The 16,427-nt window shown below is 39.5% G+C and overlaps 1 protein-coding gene across 4 annotated transcripts in view; it reads right to left on the bottom strand.

Moving 5' to 3' along the window:
* The window catches only part of RUNDC3B (RUN domain containing 3B), a 178,216-nt gene that overhangs the window by 93,153 nt on the left and 68,636 nt on the right, over positions 1–16,427 (bottom strand). For all 4 annotated transcript variants that reach the window (XM_075062321.1, XM_032806254.2, XM_032806259.2 and 1 more), the window contains exons 4-7: positions 15,034–15,119; positions 12,331–12,420; positions 2,846–2,926; positions 980–1,148 (exon numbers count right to left, since the gene is read on the bottom strand). In XM_075062321.1, coding sequence (XP_074918422.1) covers positions 980–1,148; positions 2,846–2,926; positions 12,331–12,420; positions 15,034–15,119 — 426 coding nt within the window. The remainder of the gene's footprint in view (positions 1–979; positions 1,149–2,845; positions 2,927–12,330; positions 12,421–15,033; positions 15,120–16,427) is intronic.

Raw genomic sequence — 16,427 nt, 5'->3', positions numbered from 1 at the left:
TAGCTATGGAATAACTACCCACAGTGCAACGCTCCTGAAATCGACGCTAGCCTCGGACCATGGACGCACACCGCCGAATTAATGTGCTTAATGTGGCCGCATGCACTCGACTTTATACAATCTGTTTTATAAAACTGGTTTATGTAAAATTGGAATACCACCGTAGTGTAGACGTACCCTGTGAGGCCTATTTCCAATCCCTCTTGAAGTCTCATCTCCAGGCAGAGTTTCTCTGAGTTGTGTCCACTGCCTCCCTGGCACCTTCAAGGACCAGTGGGTGCTGTCCGGAGTTCTCTGCTCACTGGCTCCTTCTGGATCCCTGATTTTATCCTTGTGACCTTAATTTCCATCCCTATTTTTTCATTTGTCATCCCTCCAAATTAGTTGATGCCTTAGTCCAATAGCTCTTCCCCTTAAGCTGACGGGGGAGGCCTTTGGTAACGGGTAGGTCCACACCTGCCCAATCCCAGTGCTTCAATAGGTACCTCTGATGCAATTTTGTATATTTCTTGTCAATAAACAAAGTCCTGTTTTCCTTGAACAGAGGAGGCAAGACTCAGGAGATAGTTTCGTTGCTTACAGCCCCAAGCCTCTTGTCCATACTGTACGTGTTTTCTAAATCTGTTCCTGTGTGGTTCTGCTTCTCTCTCCACACTCCCCACCCAAGCCCTTCACTCACATGAATTCAAATTCCTGAGTGGACTCACATATGCTCGTTTTAGGTTGGGAGCTGCTATAAAAGGAGTATAAGTGTTTCTTACTGCCATCTTAAACAAAGTGTGGCAGTCGAATCCACCAATTTCAATGACATTTAACCTGATGCACAATAATAGCTATATTTGTTATGTTTTGACAGAAATATATGACTAGAAGAATTCCTGTTTACAGGATCCTGTCTTTTCAATGACAATAACATTCGACATAAAAATACACATTAGTTCAGTCACCCTCACCCTTCCACAAACTGTTTTTTTTTTACCTTCTGCTCCAAGGTGAGTCGATACTTCTGTTCTACCCTTCTGCATTTGTTGTACCAACTGTTTTCATCCATGATGAAAGGAGGTCCAATATTTTCCGGAGTACTGCTTTCACTGCCGCTACTCCCCAGAGTCCTTAGCTCTTCTTCATCACTGCTGATGCTATCAGAACTGAAGGACCAAATTTATAAACAAAATAAAAATTACAGTTAACTGACAGAAAACCTGCCTTGAAACTGAAGCACTGCTACTCTTAAAACAAGAAATGCAAAGGTTTTTTTTTTTTTTTTTTTTAAGGAAAACAGTAATGGAATAGCTGTAGGATTAAACATTACAACTATAGTTTACAAGATAGTCATTAGTTGCTCAGCAAACACAAAGCTATTTCCTGGCATTACTTTTGGTGGTTGTGAATCTGTGTCTGTGAAGTCATCAGCTCTCTAGGGCAGCACAAAAAGGAAGATCTTGCTATGCTAAATTGAGGAGGCGGCAATTAACTCAGAAAGGTAAGAATTTTAGCTTATACCTTTATCTTTTTCCTTGTTACAAAGTTTTCTGCTGCATCATCAAGAACTTTTAGCTAGTTTTCAGCTGTGAGAGTTCTGCATAATTCACTTATTGCTCATGTTTCTTCTAGAAGTATTTAGCGTTGTAAATACTATAAATCATAGTACCGATATTTAAAACAGTTCACTGTTGGTATACTTCTTGAAGGCATGTTACTATAACACACTCATTACCTATGGATCTTTTACTCCTCATTATCAAGGATCAACATGAAGTGTTTGAATCACTGCCCCAGTACCTAAGGGGTCTAAATTTGTTTTAATTTTAAGACAAATCAGGCCTCCTGTGACAAACACAGGTGTCCATTGAAGCTTTTGGACTATATCAGTACAGCGGTGACCCTGAACAGACATAGGGTTTTCGATAAGATGTGTGTGCACACTTTTTAAGAAATGCTCACATTCCTTTACAGATCGGGTCAAAAATATTTTTGTAGTTTAACTTAAACTTTGCAATTAGGCAATTAAAAAAATTCTAATGAGATCTGTATCTCTAGAGAAGAATTAGAATGTTTATTTTTCAGCCATGTGTCTTAGCAACAGTACATCCAATGTTTCATGGGAGGACATCTTAATGCCCACCTGCTTTCCAAAACAGTTAAATCTAGCAACAAAATCTATAGCAGTATTTCCATGCTCTTTTGAGGTGCTGAGTGGAGCTACTGATGGCCTCACTGTTCTCAGTCAGATACAGATATTAACTAAATGCTGTTTGTCAAAAAGGACCATTATGCTAAATCATATACTTTAAAATCGGTTGAAGAGACCTAGGTATTATATAGGTAACCACAGGATATTTTTGAAGGGCTAATTACAAATACCACATATAGACAGACTTTACAAGGTGCAACAGAAATCAACAAGATATAGGTGCAGATGTGATTTTTCTCACCTTCATATGAACAATGCCATTAACTATGAAGAAAGGTACAAGTAGGAAAGAAAATTTAATTGGCATATCTTCCTACAGAAAAAAAGCATTGATTACAGCTGCTCTACAGTCTGATATGAGCTTTAATTAAAAAGTCTAAGGTTCAGTGATAAAAGTAATTTCTCTCTTTAAAATTAGCATGAGTATTAAACACCTGAGTATAGACTAAAATTCCAGCATGACTGTTCACAGGTCATAAGTCACGCAGTATTACAGCAATAAAAAGCTAAACATCCCATACTGGTCACCAAGTACGTTGAGACATTCTGCACTTGAAGCCAAATAAACTTGAAAAAGATAAGTAAAAGGCAAAATATCCAACTACCAAGTGAAGCTGAAAAATAAGATGAGATTTCAGGATAGAAAAGTACCTTTGGGTGAACTTCAGATAGGGTGTGTAATCTATTACAGCTGGAAAGTTGCCATCCAATCCCTCTCCCTTCAGGCAGAAACTGACATAATACAGAAAATCAGTAACCATGTTACACCAATTAAACAAAATGGCAGTGACACAGTTCAATCTTAATAGGACATAATTTGATCTTTACCAACAAAATCATTGAAGTATTATTTAAAAAAAAAGATTGTGGGGTACAGTTTTCAGTTACTGAAATACCATCACAAATCCTGAATCTAGATTGTTAAAATTAAATTACCAACTAATTTATTTAAAAAGTGAAAAGTTATTGCCTCTGTTTCAGAAGGATGTAGTTTTTATACATATCTATATTTTCTGTATTGTTCAGGGGGAAAGGGGAGTATGTTCTTAGTTTGCCTTTTCTCAAAGGTTTTGAAGAGCTGCCAATTGTGCATGGAAAGTTGGAGAAAGACATTCCTTTAGATACAATTCTGTTTATATATTGCTGCATTTTCTGCACATTAAAGCTATTGAGATTAAATTCCCAAAGCATGCCCAGCTCTTTCCAAACAATCAATCACCACCCTAATGGGTTTGCTACCTTAAGTCCTGATTTTCCAAATGTTTACACAGATACTTGACCTGATTGTAATAGAACTACTCACATGCATAAAAGCAAGCATGTGTGTAAGTGGTTGCTAGTTCCACGCCTAAAAGACCAGACAAAGGGATGGAGAAAAGTATGTACATATAAGGGAAGTGATCAGAGCAACTGGCAACCACCTTATTAATTCTGCTTTTTAAATTAGTTATTTTTACTGTGAGGGTGCAGATGGAGGGAGGGGGAATAGCATGGTTGATAACATCACAACCAATTACTGCAATAACTATTAGATTTTTATTTTATTTTTTTTACCACTTCAAGTGATGAGTTGCAGGAACAGATGAACATTTTAGAAACCGACATTCAGAAAAGTCCCTATGTAGCCATATAGCTTTCTAAAACTCAAATATAAAGATCACAACATAGATTAGAAATAGATAAGATTAAACATGGTTCTGATCTAAAATTAAGGTTTCATTATAACAATAGTTTCACAAGGTTTCCAAGAGGCTCAAATACAATTTTTTCATTCCTCCTCTCCCTCCCTCACCAGAAACCAAAATATACACTTTCTAAAAATTGCTCCTCAGAGGGAGACAGTTCCTGCAGTCAATTTAGAAGCTTACTTTTGTTAAAGAAATTCCTTTATCAAATTAAAAAACTGTTCTGAAGAAATAGTCAAAGTGAGCTTTTCCAGAAATCTTAAACCTTTACATATTTTTAAATGGCTAAAAATATTCAAACTTGCAGTAAGGGGAGGTGTGAGGATGCAACATGGAGCACAAATCCATCTTCCATGTCATACAAACCATTATACAGACAAGTCTAGCTAAAAACAATACAGAAATCTAATGTATAGCACAGCTCACAAACTAGTTCACTCAATGTCTGGAGTAAAGGCACTCAGACAAAGCTGAAAAAACTAGCTCAGAGTGACAGTTGCCGCTTAGTTGCTACTGAAAGTGTAATAGTAAGATGATTATGGTGTCAGATAAGATCAATTATGGTATCTCAAAATGTAGGGGCAGATGTTCTTCTCTCAGCAGAAGGAATTAACTTAAGGAACTGGGCAGTAGACCATGTATTCTTTTAGCTTCTCCAGTGGTTCATCTGTTTGATTGCTAAATAGATTCTCCCCTTCAAAGGGAAAGTCCTCTATTCTGAACCTGTTTCACTGGGAAGAGCAGATCTTAACCTGCCATGTCTTTTTAAGCTAATAATAGATGCTGTTGCTCCAGTCAAAGAGTATGAAGCATCAAATGATATTCTAAGACAGTGGTCCCCAAACTTTTTACCTCGTGCCCCCTCCATACTCCTGTCCACACCCACCAGAGGAGTGAGGATAAGAATGGGGTACAGGGGCCGGCAGCTGGGGCCCTGGGGTCAGTGGTGCTGCAACACACTTTTAATAGTGGGGGTGCTGAAAGCCAACCCTCTTACCCCTGTCTGCCCCCACCCCAGTGCTGGGGCTGGGAGCAGAGCTGTCTCTCTGGGGGTGGGGGGCAGTCAGGAGTAAGAGGGCTGAGGCTGGGGCCACAGCCAAGACCCTGGGCATGGGGCTGGCAGCTGGGACCCTGTGTAAAACCTACATCCCCGTATCTCTAGTTCCCACACCTATGCCTGGGCCACGCCACCCTCCCCAATGTTCCTCTGCACCCCTCCAGGGAAGCGCACCTCACAGACTGTGGACCTCTGCTCTGAGAGCATCTTTCACTATGTTCTGTCCGCCAGTTAAAATATCATTCGCCAGTTTATGCTGATCTTCTGATAGCACTTGAATAAAGGTCACCATCTTTTCTTGTAGGTGAAACTGATAACAGGACATAATACTCAGAAGTCAGAAGATAAAGAACAAACCTTTTGTCCTTAAGTATACAATCTTTACCCTCCTTGACAAATAACATGGAATGTGCCAGCTGTCGATAGCGACTGCTACTATGAACAAGTTAGGCTGGGCTGCATATAGTGAAAATAAGAACAACTCTTCATAGGACAGGCGGTATAAAGCTTAGCAGCCTTTTAAAAAATGGGCTAACAAACTGCTGGAGTAGACCAAACAGATTTGGCCATGACAACAGCCCATCCAATATGGGTAAAGAAATTCTGGTCTGAAGAGGCTCTCAAAATGTCAAAAACTGGATGGGAGAATTTTTTCCATTGCCACAGAAGGTAGTTTTAGAGGTACCATTAATCCTATCTACTAATTCACAAAACTGTAGGGCATCCTCAGAGAAAGACAAAGCAGAAGCGATGCCCACATTCTGACCAGAAGAGTCTGGCTCTGTTACTAGCTACTGCTAGTTCATCTGTGGGGCTAATTCTTCTTCCTCTTCAGATAGAGGAGCCATCAGATATTCTTCACTGAAGTCAGGAGATGGAGACAGAGACAGAAAGCTCAAATCTATAATAGAGATCCTTTCTTGATCTTTAGCAGGAGAATGATTCATATGCCAAATAGTAGCTGGGAGACTCCATAAATCCCCTTGATGTATACCAACAGAACTATGCAGCTTAAGGAGCCCATTCTTGCCAGTACCCACCCTCAGGTGCCATTTGTAATCAAAGGGTAAGGAGGATTAAAGGTTCAATATCCAGGTGTATATCTTGCTCCTACAGAACGGAACATAGGGAATGTATCAGGTTGTTTAGTGTATCCTGCTTCTCTTCCAAATATGGATCCAAGCCAAGAAGATCGGAGAACTACCAGAACCAAGATGTGATGCATAGTAAATGGTGTTATAGAGAATCTGAGGAACCTAAAGGCAGTAGAAAAAATTCTGGAGAGAAAGTAGGTATTTCCTTCCTTCTACCTGTCTTCTTCAGGGTATGACCCCGAACACAGACATCTGAAGGGGCTTTTCTTCTCTCCCAACTCTGAAGGTACCTCTTGTAGATCTGTTGCCCAGTGTGATTGTAGAGCTATATGGCAAATTTTGGCTACTAGAGTAATACTGTCTGGTTCCGATGACTCCACTGTTGCCAATTCCAGTCAGGTCTTTGCCATTGCCTTTAGGATCATAGGAACCCTCAAAACCAGTAACAGAACATTCTGTCTACATTTTTCCTTTTGGATTGTTATCTTCAGTTTGGGAACTGATGTTGGTGGATCCAGGACTGATGGATCCAATGAATCGCTCATCTGAGATCCAGCCCTGCTAACACTGGATGCTCTTTTCCTGCTTTGATTTAGCTGGGGATTGGTCCTGCTTTGACCAGGGGTTTGGACTGGATGACCTCCTGAGGACCCTTCCAACCCTAATATTCTATGATTCTATCCATCTTCCTCAGAGCTGCAATCGATGCATCTTGTGGCCTTTCAAGTGGCCTTAACTTTGTAATGTATGAAACTAGTGCTGACAGAAGCTTAGGAGCTTTTAGTTTAATCAGATCCAACGTCCTGTGTGCCATGAGCACTGCTAGCCTTGGGGCTACCTCTGGTGCTGATGTCTTCATAGGTACCTTAGTCTTAGTAGGTACCAAACTCAGAGATGACACAGGTCTCTTCACTCATATTACATGCTCTTGGATGTATCAGATACAATAGACTTTGCTGCTATTACTTCCACAAGAAAAGGTTACTCACCTTGTGCTGTAACTGTGAGTATCTGAGATGTGTGTCCCTATGGGTGCTTCACTTTGGGTGCGTTTGCGCCTCCTGCACCTCAGATTGGAGATTTTAGGTAGGAGTGTCCGTTTGGTCCACACATGTGTTCTCCTAGTCCCATGCCCTGCATCAGGACTATATAGCTCTGTGCAGGCAAACTCCCTCAGTTCCTTCTTTACCGCAGAGCTCATTGGTAAGAGCTCCAAAGCAGAGGTTAGGACGGCGGATAGTGAAGCACCCATAGGGACACACACCTCGAAGAACCACAGTTAGTGCATAAAGTAAGTAATCTTTTCTTCTTCTTTGAGCAGTGTTTTTATGGGTACTCCACTTTAGGTGACTCTACAACAATACCCCTAAGTGAGGGGTGGGGCTTCAGAGTCAAGTCTAGAACTGAGGATAAGACAGTGGAGCCAAATATGGCACTGGACACAGTCATGGACGAGTGGATAATGTTCAGCAAATGTATGAGCAGATGTCCAATTTTCTGCTTTGCATATTTCTGTAAAAGGCTACGGAAGTGGAGCGAAATCTCATGAAGTGAAAACAATGAGGAGTCCTTGTGGCACCTTAGAGACTAACAAATTTATTTGGGCATAAGCTTTTGTGGGCTATAACCCACTTCATCTGGGTATGCTCAGATAAATTTGTTAGTCTCCAAGGTGCCACAAGGACTCCTTGTTGTTTTTACTGATACAGACTAACATGGCTATCCCTCTAAAATCTGTCATCATGGAGTGAGTTCATACTCTAGAAGGAGATAGAAGATTGAGAGAATGAAAGCAATAGGTGATGCAGTCTGATATCCAATTAGAGGGTCTTTGTTTAGAGACTGAGGATCCTTTGATCTATCTGCAATGGAGAGAAATAGTTTGGGAAATTTCCTGAAGGGTTTAGTCCTATCTAAATAGAAGGCTAGTGCTCTCCTGACATCAAGTGTGTGCAATGTCACCTCCCTCTGTCCTACTGCAGTTTTGGAAAGAAAACTGGGAGGTGGATTACTTGGTTTATATGGAATTCTAAAGATATTTTCAGTAGGAACTTGGGGTGTGGTCATAGTGTAATCTTGTCTTTGAAAAAGACTGTAAATGAGGGATATCTTAGAGCCCCTCTCTGAGGGGACTTAAAGGCTACTAGGAATGCAGTTTTCACAGAGAGGTGTAGAAGAGTGCAGGTGGCCATGGATTCAAAGGGAGGCCTTGTAAGGCAACTGAGGACAAGGATGAGGTCCCAGGCTAGTGTAGGGCATCTGATTTGTGGGAAGAGGTTACCCTTGAGAAACCTCCTTGCTGTAGGATGAGTGAAAACAGAATAACCGTCTATCTTATGATGGAAGGTGGTGATGGCTACAAGAAGCACCTTTGAGGTTAGAGATAATCCTGACATTTTTAGTTCTAGGATGGAATCTAGCACAAGCAGTAGTTTAATAGGCAGCAGGTTTAAAACAAATAAAAGGAAGTTCTTCCTCACACAGCGCACAGTCAACTTGTGGAACTCCTTACCTGAGGAGGTTGTGAAGGCTAGGACTATAACAGTTTTTAAAAGAAAATTGGATAAATTCATGGTGGTTAAGTCCATAAATGGCTATTAGTCAGGATGGGTAAAGAATGATGTCCCTAGCCTCTGTTTGTCAAAGGATGGAGATGGATGGCAGGAGAGTGATCACTTGATCATTGCCTGTTACGTTCACTCCCTCTGGGGCACCTGGCATTGGCCACTGTTGGTAGACAGATACTGGGCTAGATGGACCTTTGGTCTGACCCGGTACGGCCATTCTTATGTAGTTAGAGGGGATGTAGGAATAATTGTCTTAAGTCACAGCAGAGTTGGAATCTGTTCCACTTTTGAATACATGTGCGACGAATAGTTTGTTTCCTGCTACATAATAGCACCACCTTTAGATCCTCAGAGTAGGTCATTTCCAAGCCTTCAACCATCAAGGAGTCATGCCTTGAGCCAGAGAGCCTGTAAATTGGGGAGATGGACCTCAACAGCACCCTGACTGTACTTTGCCATAAGAGCTTGGTAACTGGCAACCCTAAATTGTAGGGTCACCAATAAATATGATTTTAGTCCAAATAACTCAAGACGTTTCAAATCCTTGTGACAGGGTGTCGATTTAGCTAGGTGCTGTCTGCCACATTCATGTACAGGGTCAACAACAAGGGAGTTTAGGGATGAGTGTGAAAATAAAATGTCCAAATCTTTAGAGAGAACAGTATTTCTTGTCTGCTCTCTTGTATATGGGAAGTATTTTGGCTCCTGTCTGCCATATAATTTTTGCTGGGTCCAGCAAGACCTTATTAATTAGAAGTGCAATGTGGGCACGTACAGGACGTTGACAGCTTGTGTTGCGACTCCTTAACCTCTTCCAGCAGAATTTTTTAAAGAATCCACTACCCTCTTGATAAGGTTCTGAAATTGTTTGACGTTATCTGCCAAGGTTGGTGGATGAAGCATAACAGCTTTATCAGGAGAAGTTGAAGAGATGTTGGTTGAAGTAGTAATCTCTTTGGTCTCACTTTGTTTCTCAAAGGTCTCCTTTTGCAGATCATGAGGTCTAGACAGAGACACCGTTGAAGATTGTCTTCTCCTATCTCTATGCGAAACACTATGGGCCCTCAATAATTGGTGTCTATAGGCTACCCAGGAGTCCCAGTAAGGCCACTGAGGTAGTGCAAAGGGCATGGGTGGGGCAACCAAGGATGTCCATACAACTGGATGTGTCATGTCTCTCAATGGTAAGCTGGTTCTGCAGAGGCCTCAGGCTGGCTCACTCTCTGATAGTGGAATGGAGAGCCTTCAACTGATGAGACTGAATGACGAGCAGTTGCTGAACCGGTCTTCTGCAGAGCTGAAGAACTAAATACTGGGGCTGTAGAGGCCTGTGACAGTACTGATTTGGAGAAGCTTGTTTTCTCTCTACCACTTCATTCATGCAACAGTAGCAATCTTCTGGAGCCTGAACTCTTAGAGTCCCTAGGCTTGCTGGCGGTGCTGGTACCTGAGGAGCCTGCAGTCTCGCAGGCACAGAGGCAGAGATTGAGTGCCAAGGTGGTAGACCTTGTCAGGGATCATCTCTTTGTGATAGATTCTTTATCTAGTGGACTTGAAGCCCACTTTTTTGAGGCTTTTTGAGAGGAATCCAAAAAGATTTCCTCTTCAAAGTTGCAGGGGAATAGTGAGCAGAGGAAGTTAATGGAATGGGCCTCACTGGGGACCACTGTACATGGTGGAGGGGAAGGATGTTCGGAGTGAACTTTCCATCATTAGCAGCCGGAATTTTAGCTCATGGTTCTTTATGGCTCTTGATTTTAATTTAAGCAGAAAGTACACTTCTGAAGCACGTATGACTCCCCAAGACAGCGAAAGCAGCAGAAATTTCTGTCATTGACCAGGACTGCTTCATAGTAGGAGAGGCAACACTTAAACCAGGGAGAGCCAGGCATACCCTGTCCAGGTTTCATTTCCCCAGAGGGAAGAGACAAGGAAAAATAAGGACAGGAAGTAGTTTGCTATTTTAATAAGAAGATAAAAGAGCTTTGTTTAAAAAAAAAAAAGGAGGGGGGAGTACTAACACTAACTCACTCAAAACTATGAACCAGCACTAATTAACTTGAACAAGATAGTAAGATATAAATGAGGAAATTTCAATTCAGATGCTGCTGGGGCTCCAGGCTGATGCGGTTGAGAAGGAACCGAGGACAGTTCACCCATGCAGCACTATACATCTCTGATGCAGGGCACAAAACAGGGAGAACATATTTGTGGGCTGGACAGACATTGATACCTAAAATCTCCAATCTGAGGTGCAGTGGGTGCGAATGCATCTAAAGTGGAGTACCCATAGGGACACTACTTGAAGAACTAGTAAGAGTTCCTGTGATCCATTCTGTCTGGTTTTATGCAATCTTGCAGTAAATGTACAGCAGATGGAGCTTCTGGGCAGAGTGTGTCTTTCACCAAGACATGCAGGGTGCCTTATAGTAACGTCTGATGCTGGAAATACTTCTGGACACAAAGTGCATCTTTTGAAGACTACTTCTCTTATTTTTGACTACTACGATAGTTAGAACAGAGAGAGATTAAAAATTGTAACTTTACTAAGAGTATTAAGTATGAGAAAGACAAGATAGATGAGGTAAGAACTTTTATTGGACCAACTTCTGTTGGTGGAAGGTACAAGCTTTTGAGCTACACAGAGCTCTGCTTTAGATCTGGAGAAGGAAACAGTGTCTGAGATAAAGTATCTAACATCAACTCTAAAATACCTACATATCTAATGGTACTATAGATGAAATCCAAGAGATGTGGAAAAGTTCACTTTTACTTAATGCTGTGGTTGGAAGGAACTGCGGAACAGTAGATGCCATGCCACACTATAGCCTTGCCTTCATAACATTTTAGAGAGCATGTGTGAGCACTCTAACAGGCACTGCTTAGAACAGGTTCTACCGTCTAGGCTGCACCAACTGGCACAACCCAAGAATGGAAATATGCAGAGGACACTCAAAGATGAACAGGAAGCTAGAATGGAACCCTTAGTGCCATCACCTTAACTACAGATCCTGCTATAGTGTTCAGTAGCCGAAGAACTTTGACACATTTCTGAACATTTAAAGCAAATATTTGTTGGAAGATCAACTACATTATGCTAGAACAGACAAACTTAATATAACATTAAAAAGAATCTTTTTAGTCACTTAAATCAGTGTTTTATCCAAAATTTGAGCTGCAATTCCCAAAGTACTCATGCAACTGACAAACTTGACAGATCTCAAAAATTAATCAATCATTCTGATGGTAATGAAGGGACACTTTCGGTTATTTGAACAACATTTTTAGTCAGTACAGGAGGAAAATAACTGAAGAATAATGGATGTGATGCAAAAGTGGTCTCTCTCAATGCATCAAAATATCAGCAACTGAAGCAACTGATCATTGGTTGAAGTTTAATCTAGGACATACAGAAGTGTGTGTTTTTGTTGCCTTAATACACTGCGACAGAAGAGGAAAGAAATGAAACAGCATGCATACACAAGCCAAAATCCATGTTGGAGCACACAGTTGATATTCTCTTTCATGAAGGATATTATTTATTTGTATTATAGCAGCATATGCAGGCTCCAATCAGATTGGGGCTCCATTGTGCTAAGCACAGTATACGAAAAAGACATCTTTAACTACACTGAAAACTGGTTTAAGGGTCCAGGATCTACAAATGATTCAAAAATAAAGGTTAGGATATTAAATGTAGTATAACTAAACACCTGTCAGACACACTGAATACCTGAAGTCAATAGCGTTGAGTCCCAACAACATGCCAGCAAGCATATTTGCTTCCTCTCCCAGGACAATTGCTCCATCTTCATAAAATCTCCTGCAAGAAACAAAATGGTTTTCACCACACACACACACACACACACACAAAAATCAAACAACCCCCCCCCCCCCAGAAATGAGCACCAATCTCTTTTCTAAATAATAATTCAGCTATCCCACTGACTATTAAAGTTATTTAAAAAAAGACTTAAAATCCAAATAAATGAAAACAGCCACTGGATACCCAGAGGGCATTCATATTTCACTTCTGGTAAAGCAAAAAAAGAGAGCACTATAAAGCAAGAAATTCAAGAGGGGGGCAGGGAAGTGCTCCATAATGATAAAACTATTTTAAAAGGTATCAAATCCAGACAGTGCCAAACAAAATAACTAGATATATGTTAATTAATGTATTAGGAGTCTAATTTCATGCCCTTGAGAAATAGCAGTAGAAAAGGATAAGCCAAAAAACAACAACCCCCGCCACCGAAAGAGAGAGAGAGAGAAAAAGACACAATTGGAGTTTTACTTGTGAATGAGAATGTGTGTCATGCCTACTGAAAGAATGACAATTGATGCTACTGTAAAAGCCTTTTTCATCTATGTTTCTTAATTGCACTTAAAGTTAATTTTAAGACCCAGTATTCAGATTTAACTTTCAACAGTTGACTATATTAGCAGTCTACACTCCTATTTTTAGCAGCGTAGTGTCCCATTGTCTCCCCACTGTTGAAGCCTTTCCCTGCCATAGGGAAAGACTCTCACATAGTGCATGAAAGATCACTGAAAGACTGGGGCCTAGGGTAAAACAGCAATATCCACATTTTAGCACCTAAATAAATGGCCTGATTTCAAAAGGGACTAACCACATCCATCTCCCACTGAAGTTAATAGCACCAGCAGATGCTCAGCACCCTTAAAGTCAGGCCACTTATTCAGGTGCCTAACTTTAGAAACTCATGTATGAAAATGTTGGCCATCTCTATTAAAAAAAACAAAGAAATAAATCGCTAAATAATAATTCTGGATAATTCAACTGATATTGACATAATTATACACAAATTTATATGAGAATTCAGTTAACTCTATAGGTCCACACAGGAAATCACTGATTTAGTCCTCTGCTGCTTATGGATTGGGAACCCCAAATGTTTTGCTTTAGTGCTGAATAACTGGAAATCTAAAACTTCCAGCACCAAAACTTCAATATTACTAACAGTAATTTCATAAGTTGAATGTATAACAAACATTAATTTTAAAAGGTCTACTGAAACATAGACTCTGTATATATTTCAAGGTTATTGGGAACTTTCTCATATTCCAAATGAACGGTGATAAAAGGTTTGTTTTCTAAAAGTTAAACTAGTGAAACAGCCAGCTAATCATAATTATTGTTTTCTATTACCTAGCAAGTTAAACTACTGGACATGAACAAAGACTCACAGCTTAAGAAGACTTTTTTTAAAAACAAAATTCTTTAGAAGAGAAATTAATAAAACAAGAGTTGGGCTTTTAAAACAACAAACAACAACAACAACAAAAGACATGCTTAAGTGCTTTAAGAATTTCTCACACAGTTCAAGTGTAAATATACCTGGATAAATGCTTATAATTTTAAGCAAAGAGCACGTGACTGGAAGACTCAGTTAATTCATCTGTACATGGAATAATATCTACCTGACGCTGGTGCAATTTAAGATTTCTAAAGCACTTTGAGTTCCATGCACAAAAAGTGTTACAGAAATTATTAAGTGTTAGTGAAATTATTTTCCCTTACTCAATTTTGTTGCCATTCTTTGAATATTCCCCAGTCTATTCAAGTCTCTCTGATATCGTGAGGCCTGATACTCGCATTATTATAGGGGCAGTCTCAGCTCTATATACAGAGACCCTTCTGATCTATGACATGAAGCCCCTGCAAAAGCAACCCAAAACAGCAGCAACATATTTTGATACCATATCTATCATACTATACGCTCATATTAGAGTTCCTAGCCACTATTGCGTTCTCTTTTATTAAGACAATAAAACTACATAATTGGTATATTATCAAATATAACCAAAGTTATTACATTTTACAGCAGTACTTCACAGCTATAACCAGCACTGGTGTGCATTCATTTTAACCTTTCCCTTTATCCTTTCTAAAGTACTTTACCAGAAGTCTCTTCCTTTCCCCCCTAAAATATGCCTGGGGAAACTCTCCATAATAACTGGGACAAATGTAAATACTTTTTTCACTGTGTTTGAGGGCTTTTTAATCTAATGGCACTTCCGCTATCTTGAGAAGAAGACCTCAGACCAATGTTTAATTTTCTACCTTTATGTAGGCAACAAGCACCAACCCCACTTCCAAAGTTTAGTTTCCTATTTCATGATCCTCTCCAAAATTTCCATGTAAAAAACACAAAAAACAAAAAACACTTTTATCAGCAGAAAGGAATATACAAGTTTCCAGTTATGCCAATGCTAACATATAAATAAATATAGGCCTCTAGAACAGTCTGCAAAAGCAGCAACGGATACCCCTCATACAAACTGAACATACCATTTCTGCTATTTACTTCTTATCCTTAAATAGATCAAGTACCAAGTTCATTCCGAAACCTAGATCTTTTGCCTAAGCAACATTTTGAAATTTAGCATTAAGCAAATAAGAGGACTTTAAGACCTGGTTGTTTTGAAGTCTCTTAGAGCTGCAGAAATATATTCTGACAGATGTTTTTCCATAAGTGCCACTCTGATCCACGCTCTGCCCTGAAAGGAAGAAACAATACCAAATACTTAAATCACATACTGTACTAAAAAGAATTCTGTTTATTTGAACCTCTGGAAAACAATCAGACCAGTACAGCTGGAGGGGGAAAGCTACTACCCAATTTGCTACTAAAAATATAAATTTGGTATTTAATGTATACGTGACTACAGGAATAACAAACAAAACTACAAAACACATTTCTCACGTTTTATAGGAGTATTCAAATAAGAATTCTGAAGTAGCAATCTTTCCTTCAAGAATATAGAATTGGCTAACTTTCACTCAGATGTACAAAATATTTCTAATTTAATGAAAACAGATGTGAAACCTTTGGCAGCTTTCCATACTTATTTCTGTAAATAAGTTTTGCAACATACCTTTACTTTGGAACTCCTTGTAAACTTCATTTTTGCAATCACTGAAATCTGTTTATTAATCAGTACTTTTACACAGAATTATATTATAAAATGGTGTCTGTCTGTACATAATTTTAAAAGCTAAACTTCTGTGTGCTGTTAAATATTTGGCAGTGCAGGTTATAATATTTTCTAATTTAAATTTTTTCCTCTGGTACCAGTCAAATATACCCAAATCAAACACCAGTAAACAGGCGGCATGCTCCAAACCAAATATTCGTGCTCCAAACCAAATATTTGTGAATGAGAGACCAGATACTTTAGATTATACACAGTCTCTTCATACAATACACAGATTCTAACGCCAGAAGGGATCACTGTGATCATCTAGGCCAATGGGGGGACGGGGGTTGCTCCCCAAAAGAGAGCAATTATAACAGGTCCCAACTATCACTGTTTTCATACATTTTTTAAACTTTTGATATGGATGTATTCAGAGAGTAAGGACTTATGTACACACACTCAAGTGCTTTAGCAGACTATTGTAGAAGCATGCCCAGGTTTAACTCGTGTTTCAGTGAATAAAGAAGAATTTTTTATATGATAGTTGGTCCTAATTCAAAAGATAGGAAATAATTCCAAACAATCTGTTCGTTTTAATTAGGCAACAGTTAAGATTACCCCAATCAGGTCAAGTTACTTCCAAACTATATCAAATCTACCAGCAATTAATTATGTGGCAAGTCATTTTGTTAGTTTTTTTTTTTTTTTTAATTATACACGCAACTCTTACTAGGCCCATTTCCCTGCTGAATTATTATAAAGATTTTAGCAAAAATACTAGCTAACCAACTGCAGCCCATGTTCTCAGTTTATATAAACCCAGATCAAACTAGACTCATTAAAGATAGACAAATGGTACATAATATCCATATATCCTTGGAATAACTC

This window comes from Chelonoidis abingdonii, chromosome 2 (assembly GCF_003597395.2).
Source record: "Chelonoidis abingdonii isolate Lonesome George chromosome 2, CheloAbing_2.0, whole genome shotgun sequence".
NCBI classification, from domain to species: domain Eukaryota; kingdom Metazoa; phylum Chordata; order Testudines; family Testudinidae; genus Chelonoidis; species Chelonoidis abingdonii.
This window is presented reverse-complemented; position numbering and strand designations above follow the sequence as displayed.